At 46.4% G+C, this 19,801-nt stretch overlaps 1 protein-coding gene across 2 annotated transcripts in view; it reads left to right on the top strand.

Annotated features, from left to right (window-relative positions):
• The window catches only part of HEATR5B (HEAT repeat containing 5B), a 199,365-nt gene that overhangs the window by 54,865 nt on the left and 124,699 nt on the right, over positions 1 to 19,801 (top strand). For both annotated transcript variants that reach the window (XM_063917975.1, XM_063917976.1), the window contains exons 7-11: positions 10,861 to 11,018; positions 15,124 to 15,373; positions 15,561 to 15,716; positions 15,822 to 16,072; positions 16,967 to 17,078. In XM_063917975.1, the coding sequence (XP_063774045.1) occupies positions 10,861 to 11,018; positions 15,124 to 15,373; positions 15,561 to 15,716; positions 15,822 to 16,072; positions 16,967 to 17,078 (927 nt within the window). The remainder of the gene's footprint in view (positions 1 to 10,860; positions 11,019 to 15,123; positions 15,374 to 15,560; positions 15,717 to 15,821; positions 16,073 to 16,966; positions 17,079 to 19,801) is intronic.

Here is a 19,801-nt window from a genome sequence, read left to right as displayed (position 1 = left end):
GGCGGCGCGGCTCTGGGACCCATCCATGGCTGGGCCTGTGATCGTCCCTCTGGAGCTAATGTCCAGTAGCCTAAGAAGCCCAATCCACTCTGCACGCAGGTGAGTTCGCTTCTTCTCCCCTTAGTCCCTCGGTGCAGTGAACCTGTTGCCAGCAGGATTCACTGAAAATAAAAAACCTATACTTAAACTTTTTTACTAAGCAGCTCAGGAGAGCCACCTAGTGAGCACCCTTCTCGTTCGGGCACAAAAATCTAACTGAGGCTTGGAGGAGGGTCATAGGGGGAGGAGCCAGTGCACACCAGGTAGTCCTAAAGCTTTTACTTTTGTGCCCAGTCTCCTGCGGAGCCGCTATTCCCCATGGTCCTTTCGGAGTCCCCAGCATCCACTACGGACTATGAGAAATAGAATTATCTGTAAGTAAATTCTTATTTTCTCTTGCATCCTTGTGGATACTGGGAATCCATTTAGTACCATGGGGAAGTACCAAAGCTCCCAAACCAGGTGGGAGAGTGCTGAGGTTCCTGCAGAACTGATTGACCAAACTGAAGGTCCTCAGAGGCCAAAGTATCGAACTTGTAAAACTTTACAAACGTGTTTGAACCTGACCAAGTAGCTGCTCGGCAGAGCTGTAAAGCCGAGACACACCGGGCAGCCGCCCAAGTAGAACCTACCGACCTAGTAGAGTGGGCTTGTACAGATTTTGGACACAGCAAGCCTGCCGTGGAGTAAGCATGCTGGATAGTAAGCCTGATCCAGCGTGCAATTTACTGCTTTGAAGTAGGACACCCAATTTTATTGGGATCATAGAGAACGAACATCGGGTCCGATTTCCTATGACGAGCTGTCCTCTTTACATATACCTTCAAAGCCCTCACAACATCCGAAGACTTTGAAGTCACAGAGGTGTCCGTAACAACCAGACGGAACCACAATAGGTTGGTTGATGTGAAAAGCGGACACCATCTTAGGAAGAAATTGCTGACGAGTCCTGAGTTCAGCTCTGTCCTCACTGAAAATTAAGTAGGGGCTCTTGTAAGACTAAGCCGCCAGCTCCAACACGCGTCTTGCTGAAGCCAAGGTCGGCAGTGTGACGGTCTTCCACGTAAGGTACTTTACGTCCACCTCCTGTAACGGTTCAAACCAGTCCGGTTGGAGGAAGTGCAGAATCAGATTGAGATCCCAAGGTGCCGTGGGAGGCACGAAGGAAGGTTGGATGTGCAAAATACCCTTCAAAAACGTCTGGACCTCGGGGAGAGAAGCCAGTTTTAAAAAAAAAAGTAAATAGACAAAGCCGAAATCTGGACATTAATGGAGCCTAGACGTAGGCCCGCATCCACTCCCAACTGCAGAAAAAGCAGGAAACGTCCCAGATGAAATTCCACCATGGAATATTGTCTGCTTTTACACCAAGAGACATATTTCTTCCAAATACGTTGATAATGTTTAGATGTTACCCCTTCCTGTCTTGGATCATAGTCTGGATGACCTTGTCAGGAATCCCTCTCCTGGCTAGAATCAGCCGTTCAATTGCCATGCCGTTAAACGTAGCCACAGTAAGTCGGGCCCTGTTGCAGAAGATCCTCGCGAAGAGGTAGAGGCCACGGATCTTCGATCAGCATCTCGAGAAGATCTGCGTACCAGGCCCTTCGCGGCTAATCCGGAGCAATGAGTATTGCTTGAACCTTTTTCCTTTTTATTCTCTTTAGAATTCTTGGGATCAGAGGAAGTGGAGGGAACACGTACATCAGCTGGTAGACCCACGGAGTTCTCAGAGCGTCACTGCTTGTGGGTCTCTCGTCATGAAACAATGCCGCTTGAGCTTCTTGTTGAGTCAAGAGGCCATCATGTCGATCTGTGGATATCCCAACCGACATGTCAACCGCTGGAACACCTCCGGGTGAAGGCCTCACTCCCCCGGGTGCAGGTCGTGTCTGCTGAGGAAATCTGCTTCCCAGTTGTCTACTCCTGGAATGAAGACTGCCGACAACGCCATGACGTGTTTTTTCCACCCAGAGGAGAATTCTTGACACCTCTGACATTGCTACCTTGCTTTTCATTCCTCCCTGTCGGTTTATGTACGTTACTGCCGTCACATTGTCCGACTGGACTCAAATGGCCTGATTTCGAAGTAGAGATGAGGCCTGCAGAAGGGTGTTGTAGTTATCCCTGAGTTCCAAGATGTTTATTGGAAGGACGACTTCCTGACTTGACCATCTTCCTTGAAACTACACCCCCTGGTTGACTGCTCCCCAAACTCTGAGGCTTGCGTCTGTGGCTAGCAGAATCCAATTCTGAATCCTGGATCTCCGACCCTCGACGAGGTGAGAAGTTTGTAGCCACCACAGAAGTGAGATCCTGGCTCTTGGCGACAGACTGATCCTCTGGTGCATGTGAAGATGCGATCCGGACCATTTGTCCAATAGATCAAGCTGGACGGGCCTCGCATGAAACCTTCCATACTGAAGTGCCTCGTAAGAGGCCACCATTTTCCCCAGCAGGCGAATGCACAGATGCACAGAGATCCGGGTTGGCCTCAGGACATCCCGAACCATCGACTGGATTATCATAGCCTTCTGCAAGGGAAGGAACACTCTCTGAGACTCTGTGTCCAGTATCATTCCCAGGAAAGGAAGCCTCTGTGTCGGTTCCAGGTGAGATTTTGATAAGTTCAGAATCCACCCGTGATGCAGGAGTAGTCTGGTAGAGAGGCCAAAGCTATCCAACAACCGCTCCCTGGACGGTGCCTTTATCAGAAGATTGTCCAGGTATGGAATTATGTTCACTCCCTGTTTGCGGAGTAGAAACATCATCTCTGCCATCAATTTGGTGAACACCCTCTGTGCCATGGAGAGACCAAATGGCAGGGCTTGGAACTGGTAGTGACGGACCTGCAGTGCAAACCGTAGATAAGCCTGATGAGGCGGTCAGATCGGAATGTGAAGGTACGCATCCTTGATATCCAGAGACACTAGGAATTCCCCCTCAGAGACTCCATCTTGAATATGAACACTCGTAAGTGCGGGTTCAACGACTTGAGGTTCAGATTCGGTCTTACCGAACCGTCCGGTTTCGGTACTACAAACAAGTTGGAATAGTACCCCTTGTTTGGCAGATGAGGTGGAACTGGAACAATGATCTGAGTCTGTACCAGTTTTTGAATGGCATCCTGTAAAGCAGGGGTGGGGAACCTTTTTTCTACAGAGGGCCATTTGGATATTTATAAAATCCTTCGGGGGCCATACAAAAATTCTCAACTTAAAAAATTACCCTGCCCCCCAGTAGGTCTGCCCCATAGAGGTACTGTGTGTGCGCGCCAAAAAAATGGGTGTGGCCAGTTAAAATGGGACGTGATACACATATGCACCCAATAGTGCAGTGCCAGATCCACAATTGCCCCCACAGTGCCAGGTATACAAATGCCCCCCACAGTGCCAGTTATACAAATGCCCCCCACAGTGCCAGTTATACAAATGCCCCCCACAGTGCCCCCCCCCCCTTCCTTACCGCTCCTTTCGGCGGGACACTGAGGAGAGCGTGGCTATGTTGGGCGGCGGCGTGTAGGACTTGAAACCAACCGCCGGTTTGAGAGCCAATCGGAGCTCGCGGACCAGCAGCCGCGGCTCCTGATTTGCTGCCGGTCCGCGAGCTCTGATTGGCTCACGAACCGGCGGCTGGTTTCAAGTTCTACACACCGCCGCCGCGCTCTCCTCCCTGTCCTGTCACTGACAGCTGAGACATGCTGCCGCCGGACTGAGCGGCGGCGTGTCTCACTGGGAGAAGCGGGTGGGCCGGAGCAAATGGCTTTGCGGGCCTTATACGGCCCGCGGGCCAGAGGTTCCCCACCCCTGCTGTAAAGTTATACTTGCCTCTAGTGAAACTACTAAGCCTGATTTGAAGACTCTTTGAGGTGGGAGCTCCTGGAACTCTGGTCTGTAGCCTTGGGAAATAAGATCTATGACCCAGGGATCCTGGCACGAACTTGTCCAGATGTGACTGAAGAAATTTAGCCGGACTCCCATCTGCCTGTCTTCCAGGAATCACGGTCCACCGTCATGCTGAAGGTTTTGAGGAAGCAGAGCTTGAGCCCTGTTCCTGTGAACCGGCAGTTGCTGGTTTGCGGGGTTTACCTCTAGTGGCTGTAGACGAACCTCCCTAGATTTGCCTCTAAACTTGGCAGTCCAAAAAGACTGTAAATTGGGACCGGAGTAAGCCTTCCTAGCTGGGGGAGCTGCAGAAGGAAGATACGTGGACTTAGCAGCAGTAGCTTTGGAGATCCATTTGTCTAGTTCATCTCCAAATAAGGCCTCTCCTGTGAAGGGTAGATCTTCCACTCCTTTCCTGGAGTCCACGTCGGCAGTCCATTGGCATAGCCATAAGCCCCTGTGTGCTGACACTGCCATAGCAGTGGTGCGTGCATCATAAAGTTATGTTGCAGGAGTAAAATAATCTCCCCTTGAGGTAAGGTATCTAACCCCTCAATTAGGTTACCCGACCATTTGGCAATGGCTCTTGTAATCCATCCACATGCTATAGTGGGTCTCTGGGCCACCACAGCAGCTGTATACAAGGATTTGAGTGTGGTCTCAATTTTACGATCAGCCACATCTTTCAGGGAGGCTGCACCCGGGACAGGCAATACAATTTTTCGTGACAGCCTGGATACTGATGCATCCACTATCTGTGTATTTTCCCATTTTTCCTATCAGGAGGAGAAGGTTCTTCAAACAGGATATTTAGTTCCTTTGATACAGAAAAAGTGGTTGAGGATTTCTTTTTTTTATATTAAAATAAGATACCTCACTCTCCTCTATCACCTTATCAGGGATGTGCAGAACTACTCTGATAGCCTCTATGAGAGCCTCAATTCTCTGTGACAGAGTACCCTCCCCCACTGAGTCCACCTCCCCCCTCCTCCATGTCTGACCCCTCATCATCAGAGTCAGACTGCAGGATATGGGCCAAAGTAAGTTTTTGCGGACAAATGGCAGTGGACTGAGACGCTGGTTTGGGTACTGAGTCTCTTTTCATAAACTCAGTCATAGATTGTCTTAAGTATTGCGTCTCTTTCTCATTGCGGGACATTTTAGTAGAAATGTTGGAAATCATTCCCCTAATGGAGTCCAGCCATGCTGGCTCTGCCCCGCTAGCTTGGGAAAGGTACACTACACTGAGTACACACTAGTGAACCCCCTGGAGAAGAGGAACACTGTGCCTTACATGAAACGCACTCTTTGCCTGACGTACTGTAACAGTGGCAGCACACTCACACAGGAAGAGGTTAAATGCACAATTAACCCACAAAGAGCCCTTCCAGGGAGACAGAGTATGGAGGCAGCACACGGCGCCCTTACCGCTAATGCCAAGCTTAGCCGGCTCGCAGACTAAGTACCTAGATTAGGGACTTAGTACACTAATAACCGCTCCCCTCTGCTATGACACCCTGGTACTGCTGAGATAATCTGGAGTCTCTCCGTAGGAGCTGCGCGCCCCTGTCAGTCAGCGTCTGTGTCAGCGGCAGAGGGAAAATGGCGCTGGTGAGCTGCTGGATCCGCTTATAGTGAAGCCCTGCCCCTTCAATGTCACGCCGTCTTCCCGCTCTTTTTTAATACTGGCTGAGGTAATTTTGTGCCTAAAATGGAGTCAGCCCCCTTTTAAGGCTGTAATGCCATTCTGGGCACTGTGTACACATATAGTGTACTGAGACTCAGTTCGCCCCCTCAGAAGCTGTGCATCTGCACTGTGTACTGAGTCTGGAGACCTAGCCGCCCCATGTAGAAGCTGTGTGTCTCTCTACTCTCATACCGCCATTATGACCGTCGAACCGCTAACCGGGAAGCCGGCTTAGTACTCCCCGCTCTTCTTTCTTCTGGCTCTGTTAGGGGTGGCGCATGCTGCGGGAATGTACACTCGCCGTGGTGGGGCTTACGAATAGTTCCCTCAGGAGCTAGTGTCCTGTTAGCGGAGAACGGGACCATTAACCCTTCAAGAGATTGGGCCGTTCTCCCCCTTAAGTCCCACGAAGCAGGCAGGCTGGTATAATCCAGTCCTGCTTGAAAATAACAAACAGATAATATAAATGCAGAAAACTCTTCAGGAGTTTCCAGAGATGTGACATTTTCTAAACTGAGTCTGGTAGGAGGGGCATAGAGGGAGGAGCCAGCGCACACTATCAATTTCTTAACGTGCCCAAGGCTCCTAGTGGACCCGTCTATACCCCATGGTACTAAATGGATTCCCAGTATCCCCTAGGACGTAAGAGGAAAAAGTCTTGTCCAAGTAAATCTGCAGAGCGCGAACTGCGTCTGGTAGAGCCAGATCACCTAAGTCACGGAAAGTCACGAAGGAGGAAAAACTGGAAAAGACTATTCCTTGTTAAGTGAAAGACCGAAACAACTTTTGGCTGCAATGTAGAAACATCCTCATGGAAGAGGAGACAAGACTGCTTGCAAGACAAAACCCTTAACTTGGTAACACACTGCTGAGGCATCAGCCATAAGGAAGATGGCTTTCCCATAAAGAACTGAAGATCAGCTGAATGCAAAGGCTCAACCGGAGCCTGTTTGAGAGTAGATAGTACCAGATAAAAATCTCACTGTGCTGCTTGCAGATGAAACAGTAGCGGAATACGCCCACATCCTGGAGAAAGGTACAGAGCCCTAGAAGAAGGGCCAAACGGGATGTAGTTAGGATACCGGCATCCGGGATCCAGGCGGTCAGCATACCGGAGTCGGGTTCCCGGCCGCCAGAATACCGGCAGGGGACGGAGGGCTATTGGCACCCGGGGGTGTCCAGAACACTCAAAGAGTGGGAATATATGGCGAGCCCGCAGCGTGGTGAGTGCAGTGATCCTGTAAGGGGTTTCGTTGCACTCTCCCCCCTGCCGGCATTCTGGCAGCCTGGATTTTGGCGTTGTTATGCAGAATGCCATGATCCCGTACGTCTGTAAAGCACACCCAACGCGGTCAAAGCCCCCCCCCCCCCCCCCCACCACCACCACCGAAGGAAGGCCAAAAATAAAACGAGAGGGGCAAAACTGTGATGTATGAACCTGTTTTTGTTCACATCCCAAAATGTAAAGCATCTATACTCTGTGGTAATTGCATGCCTAAACCGGATTCTAGGTTTGCAGCATAGTATGGATTACAGAAGTAGAAACAGCTTTAGCTTTTGAAAAGCTCAGTGTTTAAAGCCGGGCTGTTAAAACCAACTGAGGGAGGTCCACGTGTAGTAACGGACCTCGTTGTAGCAGATCTGGACGAAATGGAAGATGCCACTCGAGACCTGCCAACAATTTAAAAAAATGTCTGCATACCCCGATTTGAGTTGCCAGTCTAGAGTAACTAGGATTACAATCTTATGTTGAACACTGATGTGGGTGAATCCTGGAGGCAACATCTGGTTTGTTGGAAACACTCATAGATGAGAAACTCACGTAACTGTAATAGCAGTCACTGCAGAAAATCACGGGTCCCTAGATTTTACACAGAAGTTATTTCAAAAGTCTATGAGATTTCCCTGTGGAAAATCTCCACTTCTTAACAGATTGTTGGAAGATTCCTGGAATGAGATACCACTCCTTTTATAAGTAAGCTTAAAGAAGTTAGTCTTGTAATGTCCTACTGCTAGTATGAACACTGCTGAGAATGCCGGCAGAAAATTTGTATACACAGGAAATGATTGGGCCTATACCAGTACTATCTCACAGTTGGTGCTTTACAGATACTGTACAACATACACCACCACCATAGTGCTGAATGGCCGAATACGAACTGGACTGCTGTTCAGTTCAGACTGGGCTCTCGAGAGTTGGAAATATGGCTGTGAGCTTGAGTACAGTAATCTATTGTGTATAAAACAGCATAGAATTAACCATGTGAATCAGTGCTAGAGACCATACCAGCTGAACAGCATAATGTCCACACCTGGTACAAATCAGATGTATAATTGCACTAAATACCGATTGGTTGATGAACCTCTTATATACTACATTGGTCTGATTATCAGACATACCTTCTGAGGAAACCGGCATTATCTAAGTCGGAGAAACGCGTCAAGGAGATGTGATACGGTGTTTCAGAGCCGCAAGATTAACACACCAGCTGATCCAGGACGTTTACACTCAGCTGCACGTGAGACCTGCTAGTGTTTCCAGGAGTGCCTCATCGCTGCGATCTCCAACTTGGCTTGCTGCCATTCCATTCAGTGCCGTCCGGTACTTGTGCTATAGGACCCGGCACCAACGTTAACATCCACCGCCGCTGTAGCCGTTTCATCCTTGCGATATAGGATCCGGCTTCAAGTACTGCACCTTGGTGAGAATTATTTATCTACTTGATAACGGCAGAGTGGTGTCATAAATACGTTGTTAAAGAACCGCAAATCATCTTACAGTTGGAAAATTTGTGTGTGCTATCACATGAATATTATCATCTTTAATGAGACAATCTAGAACACTGCAGGCACTTGTCCATAACAACAGGGATTCAGCTGACTTAACAATTGTCCTGGATACTAAGGAACTCTATATTTTTTTCATTTTTTGATATACCGGATGTATTACCTAAGTAGATATAACAAGGGACTATTTACATAATGATTCTTATTCAACATAATATATGGTATGAGTAAGTGTTCCTATATACCTTACAAATTGGCTCTTTAGCACTGATTCACATGGTTAATTCTATGCTGTTTTATACACAATAAATTGTTTTTATTATTATATATGTTTGCGCTCTCTATTATAGATATTTATAGTTTCAGGTCGATTAGGTATAACAGAATACCTTTTGAGAGCAGCATTTATTAATTATTATTGGAGTGGTCTCATTTCTAAAGCGCCTGTATTGATTTCCTGTTCAGGAATATCTTCTTTTTAATTCTATGAGTACAGTAATCATCAGATCCGGCTATGATGACGACTAGAGGTATTGGTACCGAAGATGTAATGTCACAGTACCCTATGTTCAAAGCCTTGCGACAGTATTGACAATGTTAAACTGGAAAGACAAGGTAGCCCAAGGAGACAACCACTAAACAGCCACCAAAAGAGAAATCAACAAGTGAGGTCGATCCAAACTAGAAAACCAAAAGGAGAAGCTTAGCGGCCCGATCAGCGTGGAAGTATTACTTACCGAAATAGCCATTAGTGAAACCTGGCGTATGGAATGGTCACCAGAGTGGAGAAAATCATGTGCAACAAATATTTTCACAAAATGATCCTGGCACAGCTTGATGCTCAAAGCGAGAAAATGCCATTTCGGCTGGAAGAAGTAGTGTAGCCTCAAACAAGAAACATGGTGGAGGAAAACTTCAGTTCGCACACTGCAAAGAAGCTAGAGTATGACGTACTAGTAACAAGGGAAAGAATACTGCGTTTGAAAGGAGGAACAACCAAAGCTATCCAGCGCCCCCCAGATTTTCACAAAAGTAGATAGAGAACCAAATCAAATGAGGCAAAAACTAGACATGCTCATTTTTTTTATATTGAGGAAAATTATCCAATATCCCATATCTGTGAGTGGCAAAAGTATGTGAATCTTTGCTTTCAGTATCTGGTATTACTGGCAATAACTGATTGTAAACGTTGATTTAGAATTTTACCCCATTCCTCTGTACAAAACGGCTTCATCTCTGTTATGTTGGTGGGTTTCCTCCCATGAACTGCTCGCTTCAGGTCCTTCCACAACATTTCTTTTGGATTAAGGTCAGGACTTTGACTTGGCCGTTCCAAAACTTTAAATTTTATTTTTCTTTAACCATTCTTTAGTCGAAAAAGCTCTTTTTTGGACTCATCTGTCCACAAAATATTGTTCCAATAGCCTTCTGGCTTGTCCAGGTGATCTTCTCAAACTGCGGATGGGCAGCAATGTTCTTTCTGGAGAGCAGCGGCTTTCTGCTTGCAATACTGCCATGCACACTATTGTTGTTCAGTGTCTTTTAATGGTGGACTCATGAACATTAACATTGGCTAATGTAAGAAAGACCTTCAGTTGCTTAGAGGTTACCTTGAGTTCCTTTGTGACATTGCAAACTGTTAGACGCCTTGCTCTTGGCGTGATCTTTGTTGGTCAACCACTCCTGGGGAAGGGTAATAATGGTCTGGAATTTCCTCCATCTGTCTGACTGATGATTGGTGGAGTCCAAACTCTTTAGAGATGGTTTTGTAACTTTTTCCAGCCTGATGAGCATCAAAAACTCTACTTCCGAGGTCCCCAGAAATCTCCTTTGTTCGTGGCATGATACACTTTGACAAACATGTGTTGTGAACTTCAGACTTGATAGATCCGTGTTTATTTTAAAAAGACAGGTTGGCCACTCACACCTAATCATAGTTATCCCATAGATCACAGGTTTTCAAACTCTGTCCTCAGGACCCCACACAGTGCATGTTTTGCAGGTAACCCAGCAGGTGCACAGATGTATTAATTATTACTCACTGACACATTTTAAAAGGTTCACAGGTGGAGCTAATTATTTCACTTGGGATTCTGTGAGGAGACCTGCAAAACATGCACCGTGTGGGGTCCTGAGGACCGAGTTTGAGAACCTGTGCCATAGATTGAAAATACCCGACTCTAATTTTAACTTCAAAATATCTGTTAAGCCTAAAAGTTCATATACTTTTGCTCTCACAGATATGTGATATTGGATTATTTTCCTCAATAAAAAATAAGCATGTCTAAACTATTTTTGTCTCATTTGTTTGAATTGGCTCTCTTTATTTTTAGGACTTTTGTGAAAATCTGAAGTAGTTTTAGGCCAAGTTTAACCAGAAATATAGAAGATTCTGGAGGGTTCACAAACCTTCAAGCACCACTGTACCTGTCATCATTTGTAGTGTTCTTTTTGTTGATACAGTGATGCGTCAGAATGTGAAGAAGGCCACGTTAGAAGAGGTGCTGGAATTGATGGCTACTGGATTTCTACGTGGGGGCTCTGGGTTCCTTAAGAGTGGAGGAGAAATGCTAAAGGGTGGAGGATCGATCAGTCGCGAAGTGCGAGTTGGCGTGACACAGGTCGGTCAGAGCCATTTTTTGTGTTTACATTAGTTTACATTTTATGATATCCAAAAAGACTTATCTACACAAATGTAAACCAGGATCTCTTTTACTTAGATCCTATTCTAATGGCTTTTGCTTCTTAAGTAATCCTTCAAGTGTACTTACACTGCAGTCAGCTTCAGTAATGAGATTGCTCATACCTCATGAGCCTGCCTTTCCTGTATGTGTTCTATGTGTGATTGTCACTGCGGTTTCTCACTTCAGTGGAGATGTATTAAGCCTTCAAGATAAAGCGGAGAAGTTGAATATAGCATCAAATCAGCTTCCAGCTGTCATTTATCTAGCACAGTTTGTAAAATTACAGTTGGAGGCTGGCTGGTTGCTATGGGTAACTTCTGCAGTTTATCTGTCTGAGGTTTAATACATCTCCCCCTCGGTCAGCAATCAAATTGGTAGCTGGAGATGTGGATGACAAACTGACGCCTGTAGCTTGTGTCTAGCTGATGCTTGTATGACTAAGGGCTCTGTTAGCTCATTCTGGGGTATATGCAATAGCGGGCGAATTCGCGGCAATTATCGCCGTTTTTTCAATTCGACCAAATTCGCCAGGTGATTTCCGGAAGGTGGCTTCCGGAATTCACCATATGCAATGAAAAACGGATTCGCCAGAGTCGCGGGCGAAAATCGGCCGATTTGGCGGATTTTGCCGCGATTTTAAAAAACGGGAAAAAACGGGGAAAAACCCGAAAAAAAAATGGCGTGGGGTCCCCCCTCCAAAGCATAACCAGCCTCGGGCTCATCGAGCTGGTCCTGGTTCTAAAAATGCAGGGGAAAAATCGGCCAGGGATCCCCCGTATTTTTAAAACCAGCACCGGGCTCTGCGCCTGATGCTGGTGCCAAAAATACGGGGGACAAAAAGAGTAGGGGTCCCCCGTATTTTTAACACCAGCATCGGGCTCCACTAGCTGGACAGATAATGCCACAGCCGGGGGTCACTTTTATGCCGTGCCCTGCGGCCGTGGCATCAAATATCCAACTAGTCACCCCTGGCCGGGGTACCCTGGGGGAGTGGGGACCCCTTCAATCAAGGGGTCCCCCCCCCCCCAGCCACCCAAGGGCCAGGGGTGAAGCCCGAGGCTGTCCCCCCCCATCCAATGGGCTGCGGATGGGGGGGCTGATAGCCTTTGTGATAAAATAAAAGATATTGTTTTTTCCATTAGTACTACAAGTCCCAGCAAGCCTCCCCCGCAAGCTGGTACTTGGAGAACCACAAGTACCAGCATGCGGGAGAAAAACGGGCCCGCTGGTACCTGTAGTACTACTGGGAAAAAAATACCCAAATAAAAACAGGACACACACACCTTGATAGTAAAACTTTATTTCATACGCCGACACACACATACTTACCTGTGTTGACACGCCGACTGCAACGATCTCCGACGATCCGAGGGTACCTGTCAAAAAATTATACTCACCTTCCAGCGTCCAGAGGTCCAGGTCCAGAGGTAAATCCACGTACTTTGTAAAAAAACAAACCGAACACGATCCACCGGACTAATGAAAGGGGTCCAATGTTTTCACATTAGACTCCTTTCCCCGAATGCCGGGACATCACGTGACTCCTGTCACTGATGTCCCTTCAGCCAATCAGGAAGCGCTACTGCCGTGGCGCTCACCTGATTGGCTGGACGCCGTCTGTACTCTGACAGCGCCTCGCAAAGCCGCTCCATTACTTTCAATGGTGGGAACTTTGCGGCTAGCGGTGGGGTCACCCGCCGGTCAGCCGCTGACCGGCGGGTGACCTCACCGCTAGCCGCTAAGTTCCCACCATTGAATATAATGGAGGGAGCTGTGCGATGCGCTGTCACAGCGATCAGCCAATCAGGTGAGCGCAACGAAGTTGCGCTTCCTGATTGGCTTAGAGACCTGTCAGTGACAGCTGTCACTGACAGGTCTCAATCGTGGAAAGGTGTCCCATGTGTCAGCATGGGACCCCTTTCAGTCCGTTCTGGAGCGGGTATTTGCGTTTTCTTTTTTTGCCAAGTACGTGGATTTATCTCTGGACCCTGAGGTGAGTATATTGAACTTTGCTTTTCAGGTATCCGTGGATTCTACATGGAGAAGAGGACCGATGTCGGCGTGTGAACATAGGTAAGTATGTGTGTGTCGGTAGTGTGAAATAAAGTTTTACTGTCGACGGTGTGTGTGTCCTGTTTTTATTTGGGTATTTTTTTCCCAGTAGTACTACAGGTACCAGCGGGCCCGCTTTTCTCCCGCATGCTGGTACTTGTGGTTCTCCAAGTACCAGCTTGCGGGGGAGGCTTGCTGGGACTTGTAGTACTAATGGAAAAAACAATATCTTTTTTTTATCACAAAAGGCTATCAGCCCCCCCATCCGCAGCCCATTGGATGGGGGGGGACAGCCTCGGGCTTCACCCCTGGCCCTTGGGTGGCTGGGGGGGGGGGACCCCTTGATTGAAGGGGTCCCCACTCCCCCAGGGTACCCCGGCCAGGGGTGACTAGTTGGATATTTGATGCCACGGCCGCAGGGCACGGCATAAAAGTGACCCCCGGCTGTGGCATTATCTGTCCAGCTAGTGGAGCCCGATGCTGGTGTTAAAAATACGGGGGACCCCTACTCTTTTTGTCCCCCGTATTTTTGGCACCAGCACCAGGCGCAGAGCCCGGTGCTGGTTTTAAAAATACGGGGGATCCCCTGTCAATTTTTTCCCCGCATTTTTAGAACCAGGACCAGCTCAATGAGCCCGAGGCTGGTTATGCTTTGGAGGGGGGACCCCACGCCATTTTTTTTTCTGATTTTACCGTTCCAGCAATAAAAAAAAAATAATAATAATAATAATATTTTAAAAAATATATAAATAATATTTGTGCCTCCCCCCCCCAAAAAAAAAGTACCTAATCCCTTCTAATATAAATAGATCTGCTATTCCCCCCAAAAAAAACACCAAAAAAACCATGTTTAAAATTTTTTTATTTGTTTTCACCCTCCAAAGTGTGGCGGATTGAAAATGACGAATTTGCTGTCTAAAAGCACTGCTGTCGAATTTCCAAACTTGAATTGAATATGCTTTGGTCGAATTGCAGCACTTGTATCATTGCTGAAAAGTCGAATTTGCAAAAAGTCGAATTTCAAAAAGTCGAATTTTGAAAGTCCGTTTTTTGGTCGGAAAGCACTGCATTGCATAGGCGAATTTTTTTTTTTGGTCGAAAATGACCCGAAATTCGCCAATTTCGGGAATTCGACCACAATTGCATATACCCCATTCTGTGTCAGTATGAACTGTGTCCTTTTTCCTTTCTTTTAAAAGACTGAGTAAAGAGTACATTTTTCCATACTTGTAATTGTTGCCATTACTTCATGTTTGCATGCTTCGGCAGTTGTCACAACTCCTTTGTATTATTTAGTTTGCAGTTCCTGGCGATCCAAATGCAGTAAATCTGCTATAAGTTATATTCCTTGAAACATCAGTGTGTGGTATTGGTGTCACTGTAAGTAGGAATTAACCCGTATAACACAGTTATCACAAACATGGTTATGTTGAGTTTTTAACATACAAAGCCTGAACATGAAAATGAATGCTAAAATACTGGTTGACACATAAAACCTCTGCAATTAAGCAAACAAACATTGTACAGATGGTCCCCATACATAAGGAGTGAGAAGAAAGGAGGTTGAGAAAACGAAGAGGATAGTGAAAGACGCTAAATAAAAGTAGATTTAGGGGGCTATTAATTATTGTCACCTAAATGCTTTTGAGAAATGTAAACAGAACTAAAACATTTAGGGAGTGTAGAGGAAATCTTATTTAATCCAGTGATCTCAGCTTATCGTGGACGATGAAGTATTTTAGACATAACGTCCTTAAAGTAACCTAGGGGATTCCTGGACGTGGCATGTTTCCTATTTTTGCCCTGTGATATAAAAGTTATACTCTTTTGGGCACAGCATGCACATAAGTTACTGCAACGCAACATCTTGCGCAGATTGTCGTCATAAAGCATCTATACAATGAGAGGTTGTTAGTGAAACAATAGGAACAACAAATTGGATATACAGTATGCATATATTGCTGAAACATTGAATTTCTTTAAATTACAGGCATATGTAGTATTTGTTACTGCTTTAGGGGGACAGTGGCTGGAGCGCAATTTTGCCACGTTCCTCTCTCACGTTCTAGACCTTGTGTCCCACCCCCGAGCCACTCAGACACATGTGGAAGCAGTCTACTCCCGAAGATGTGTGTCCTTTATTCTGAGGGCCACTGTTGGTAGTTTGCTTGGGGAGAAGGCTCAAAATGCAGCAGCTAAAGAGATCTGCCAGGCCATCGGTAAACAGATGAAATCTGTGGGTAAGACTTTTTTTTATTTTATATATTTTTTTTATTTTTGGTTTTCTAGTTACTGTATGTAACAGAAATTGCATTTACAATATGTATGGTGACTCTTCACTAATTATCTAGAAATTAGCATAGGAATACCTTTTTGAGTAGCCTTATTTGTGTAATAACCTTGCTGTTTGCATTGAATCTATTGCAGAAGCTGTTGTGAATGACGCAAGTAATGAAAATAAAGTAGGTACCGCAGATGTTTCTGCCAGTCAGCATGTGATGGTGTGCGCTCTGCAGGAGCTGGGAAGCCTGGTTCAAAGCTTGAACTCCACTGCATCACCTCTTATACAGGAGCCTTCAATAGGTAACGGCACATCTGCACAGAATACTGATATATATATTTTTATATTCTAGTATTGCATATGTGTATGTACATCCTGTAGCAACTTTTTTTTCTTCTTGTACTTAGGGCTCTTGGATACAGTGACCTCTGTGCTACTTCACCCCAGCATGGCAGCCCGGCTTGCTGCAGCATGGTGTTTGCGCTGTGTTGCTGTGGCCCTACCCTTCCAGCTGACCCCACTCCTGGACAGGTGTGCTGAGAGGCTTAATAATCTTAAGAACTCCCCAGAAGCTGTTAGTGGTTACAGTTTTGCTATGGCTGCTTTGCTTGGAGGAGTACATCAGTGCCCCCTGGGAATTCCTCATTCCAAAGGGAAGGTAAGTAACTCTGCTACTTGCCATATGTAACACATGTGATTTTTGAGCAGTGCCTACACTCCCCTGTTATTGACATTAGTACATTGGTGGGTGACCCAGGATATAGGTCCTATGGAGCTGTGCCATGTACACTGGTACAACTAATAGATGGCTCTCGTTTGGCGGCTTTACGTACCTATGTATACCATTGCAATTTCAGTGCTGATATATCTTTATAGAAGCCTACCGGGTCCCCACTATTAAGAAATAGGAGATCCAACTACACTTAGTAAATGTTTGGGATCCTAGCGGAGGGACCTTCAGCGGGTTGGGTGTGATGGTCTCTCCCCATTTTCCCTAATCCTACTTATTTGTGTATTTAATATACTCTGATTTATCATCTTAATTTAGACAAGTAATCTAGGAAATTACAGCTGTTCTATTTAGACAGTATTCTAGTTGAGCTGATACAGTGGTTTATATTGCATTGTTTCTGAGGGTATGCAGTCCTTTTGTGGGCAGTCAGTATGTTGACAGTGAATATGCCAACACAGTTGTAATGCTAGGTAAATCATTTTGCATTATAACTTTAAACATGGTAAAACATCATAGGTAAAGTAATAATGCCAACACGGTTAAAGTGCTTTAACTAGCATTACAACATAATGCCACCAACGTTCTTCTGCCTCCATATTCACTGTTGACATTGATTATTAACAAAAGTCATGTATTTATTCAGAGCGTCTCCATATTAAATAGAGTATGTTCAGCTTCAAATAGAAATCTCTTCATGTCATTATGAAAACTGCACTTTGTTATGCTTTACTAAAGAATATAATGTCTGTGAACTATTGTTCAGCCTTATGATTTCTGTAAGCCTTGTTATATGATGCCTACTTGTGCTCTGTCTTCCAGATGGTTGTGAGTATAGCGGAGGACCTGTTACGCACAGCATCACAGAACAGCAGACTGTCCCTGCAGCGCACTCAGGCTGGCTGGCTGCTGCTTGGGGCTCTGATGACGTTAGGTGTGTGTTTTCTGAGATTTAACCCTATATAATTTGAAGACAAATTTGGAAAATGTTGATGGATGCCTGCTAGCTTTGTCCATAACTCCAGTAGCTTCCCTACATTATATCTGTTATTTACATTACTAGTTACTAGCCCGTCAAAATGACGGAACATTGTCATGCCCATAGAGGGCGGGTTTAGCCATATAAAGCGGCTAAACCCAACCAAAGTAATGGGCGCGATACGAGAAATCCCACTTGAGCGCTGAAACAGGTCACTTTTCACTCATTTCTGCTCACCATCTCGGGGGGCTGCAAGCAGAGATGGCAGCTGCTGTGTGCGCACAAACGGAGCAACAGTTGACTTGCGCCATCTAGAGGCCGTCAGCGCGCAAAACAGTTGAATTCCCCCAGTTGAGGAGCAGCGTTAACCTTTTATATATGAGGATTGTGTACTATCATGCAGCATATGCCATACTTATGTCCCACTGGTTTTGCTTATTTACATATCTTTCTCTAGAATTCATAAGGGATATTGGGGAAAGATTTAGTGCAATGGGTATAGATGGGTCCAAGGGAGCCAGTGCACTTAAAATTTCTTCAACTGGGTGTACTGGCTCCTCCCCTCTATGCCCCCGCCCACAGGCAGTTTAGAAAAAAGTGCCCTCAGGAGAGGATGCACACTCTGCAAGCTACAGAGTTTTTCTTCAATTTAATTTAAACTTTTACTTGTTTCGGTATGCTGTTTGGGCAACAGCATACTTGCGCCGTGTGAGTTAAGGGGGGAGACGGTTACCGGCCTCATGAGGTGCAGAGCCGCTTCTCCGCTGCTAGACCACCGTCCTGATGGGCTGTTTGTTCAGCGGGGCACTTCGCCTTAGCTATCGCAGCCGCAGCTTGCCGCACACCCCTAACAGAGCCTGAAGGTGATCGTCGTGGTGAGTACAAACCACTAGGAGGGCCATCCGGTTCATTGTGCGGCAGAAGCGTGGGTGAGGCGTACGGGTACCTCCTGGGGGGGACCTGCGAGTGCCCCTGCAAGAGACTGGCTGGAGGGGTGTTGTACCAAGCATTTATGTGAGGCTACATAGGCCACTAATCAACAGTTATTTTTCCTCCCACAAGACAAACTGACAGTCACCTTTCCTGATTCCAAAGTATTGGATGATTTATTTAAATTAGCCTGAAAAAATCCAGATAAAAAATATCAGGTGTCCAAAAGCTTTTTTCAATACCGTCCCATTTGCCCCTGAAGGCAGGAAATTATTGGAAGAATCTCCAGCAGTAGACGTCTCAGTCTCTCGCCTTTCTAAAAAGGCGGTGCTCCCTGCTCCGGGCTCTTTTACTGTAAAGTACCTGGAGGATAGGAAAATAGAGACCACTCTAAAATCTATCTACACTGCTACAGGTATAGCTCAAAGACCGGTCATTGCTGGTTGCTAGATGACACATGCCATTCATACATGGGCTCAGATTCAAGAGGGTCTTTCAGGTAATATGACCTGTTACTACTGTAACTTTCCTAAAAACACATTCAGGACACAGCAAGAGTCCTCCGTGACTCCCTTAAAGAGATTGGCAATATAAATGCTAGAACCACTGCTATGGCTGTGTCTGCACGCAGAGCCATATGGTTGCGTCAGTGTATTGCAGACGCTGACTCCAAACGTAATGTGGAATCTCTTCCCTTCACAGGTGAATGGCTCTTCGGAGGTGAATTGGACACATGGATCTCCAAAGCTACTGCTGGTAAATTCACGTTTCTCCCTTCAGGGGCTCCACCTGCTCGGCGTACCTACCCGGGACAGTCTACTCAGTCCTTTCGGGTCCCCCAGATTTCAATCTAGGGCCCGGGGTGGCTCCAATGCAGCTAGAGGCTCCAGAGGTAAGCCTAAGAAAACAGCCATTGCTGGTTCTCAGGAACAGAGCACCAGTTCAGCTTCCACAAAGACTTCGGCATGAGGTGCCGACCCCAAGGGGATCTCGTGGTGGGAGCTCGGTTACGTCACTACAGCCACATCTGGGACGTTTCCTGCCAAGATGCCTGGGTAAGGGATCTTATCTCTCAGGGTTACAAGCTGGAGTTCGATGGTGCTCCTCCCCAACTATTTTTCAAATCAGGCTTGCCAGTTTTGGAAAATATGCGTGTTAACGCTACTACTGGCCATTGACAAGTTGGTCCAGTCCAGGGTCATTGTTCCAGTACCCCTGCTTACAGCAAGGACAAGGTTACTACTCCAGTTTGTTTGTAGTGCAAAAACCAGATGGGTCTGTGAGACCCATTTTGAGTCTGAAGTCCTTGAATCCTTACCTGAAGGTTTTCAAATTCAAAATGGAATCTTTGAGAGCGGGGATCGCGGGCCTGGAACAACAGGAATTCCTCGTGTCCCTGGATATTAAGGACGCCTACCTACATATCCCAGTTTGGCCTCCTCATCAGGGTTATCTGCGGTTCGCCCTACTGAACGATCACTACCAGTTTCAGGCGTTGCCCTTCGGCCTGTCTACAGCTCCGAGGGTGTTCATGAAGGTGATGGCGGAAATGATGTTCCAGCTCAGAGTCCAAGGGGTCAACATTGTCCCTTACCTGGACGATCACCTGATAAAACAGAGTTCCAGGGAGCTTCCACTGCTCCATATAGATTGCACTATCTAACTTCTGACTCACCACAGGTGGATCCTCAATCTACAGAAGACTCAACTGGAACCGTCTCAAAGGCTTCTGTTTCTGGGTATGATAC

Source organism: Pseudophryne corroboree, chromosome 4 (assembly GCF_028390025.1).
Source record: "Pseudophryne corroboree isolate aPseCor3 chromosome 4, aPseCor3.hap2, whole genome shotgun sequence".
In the NCBI taxonomy this organism is placed as follows: Eukaryota; Metazoa; Chordata; class Amphibia; order Anura; family Myobatrachidae; genus Pseudophryne; species Pseudophryne corroboree.
The sequence above is the reverse complement of the archived record's forward strand: the minus strand, read 5'-3'. Positions and strand labels throughout refer to the sequence as shown.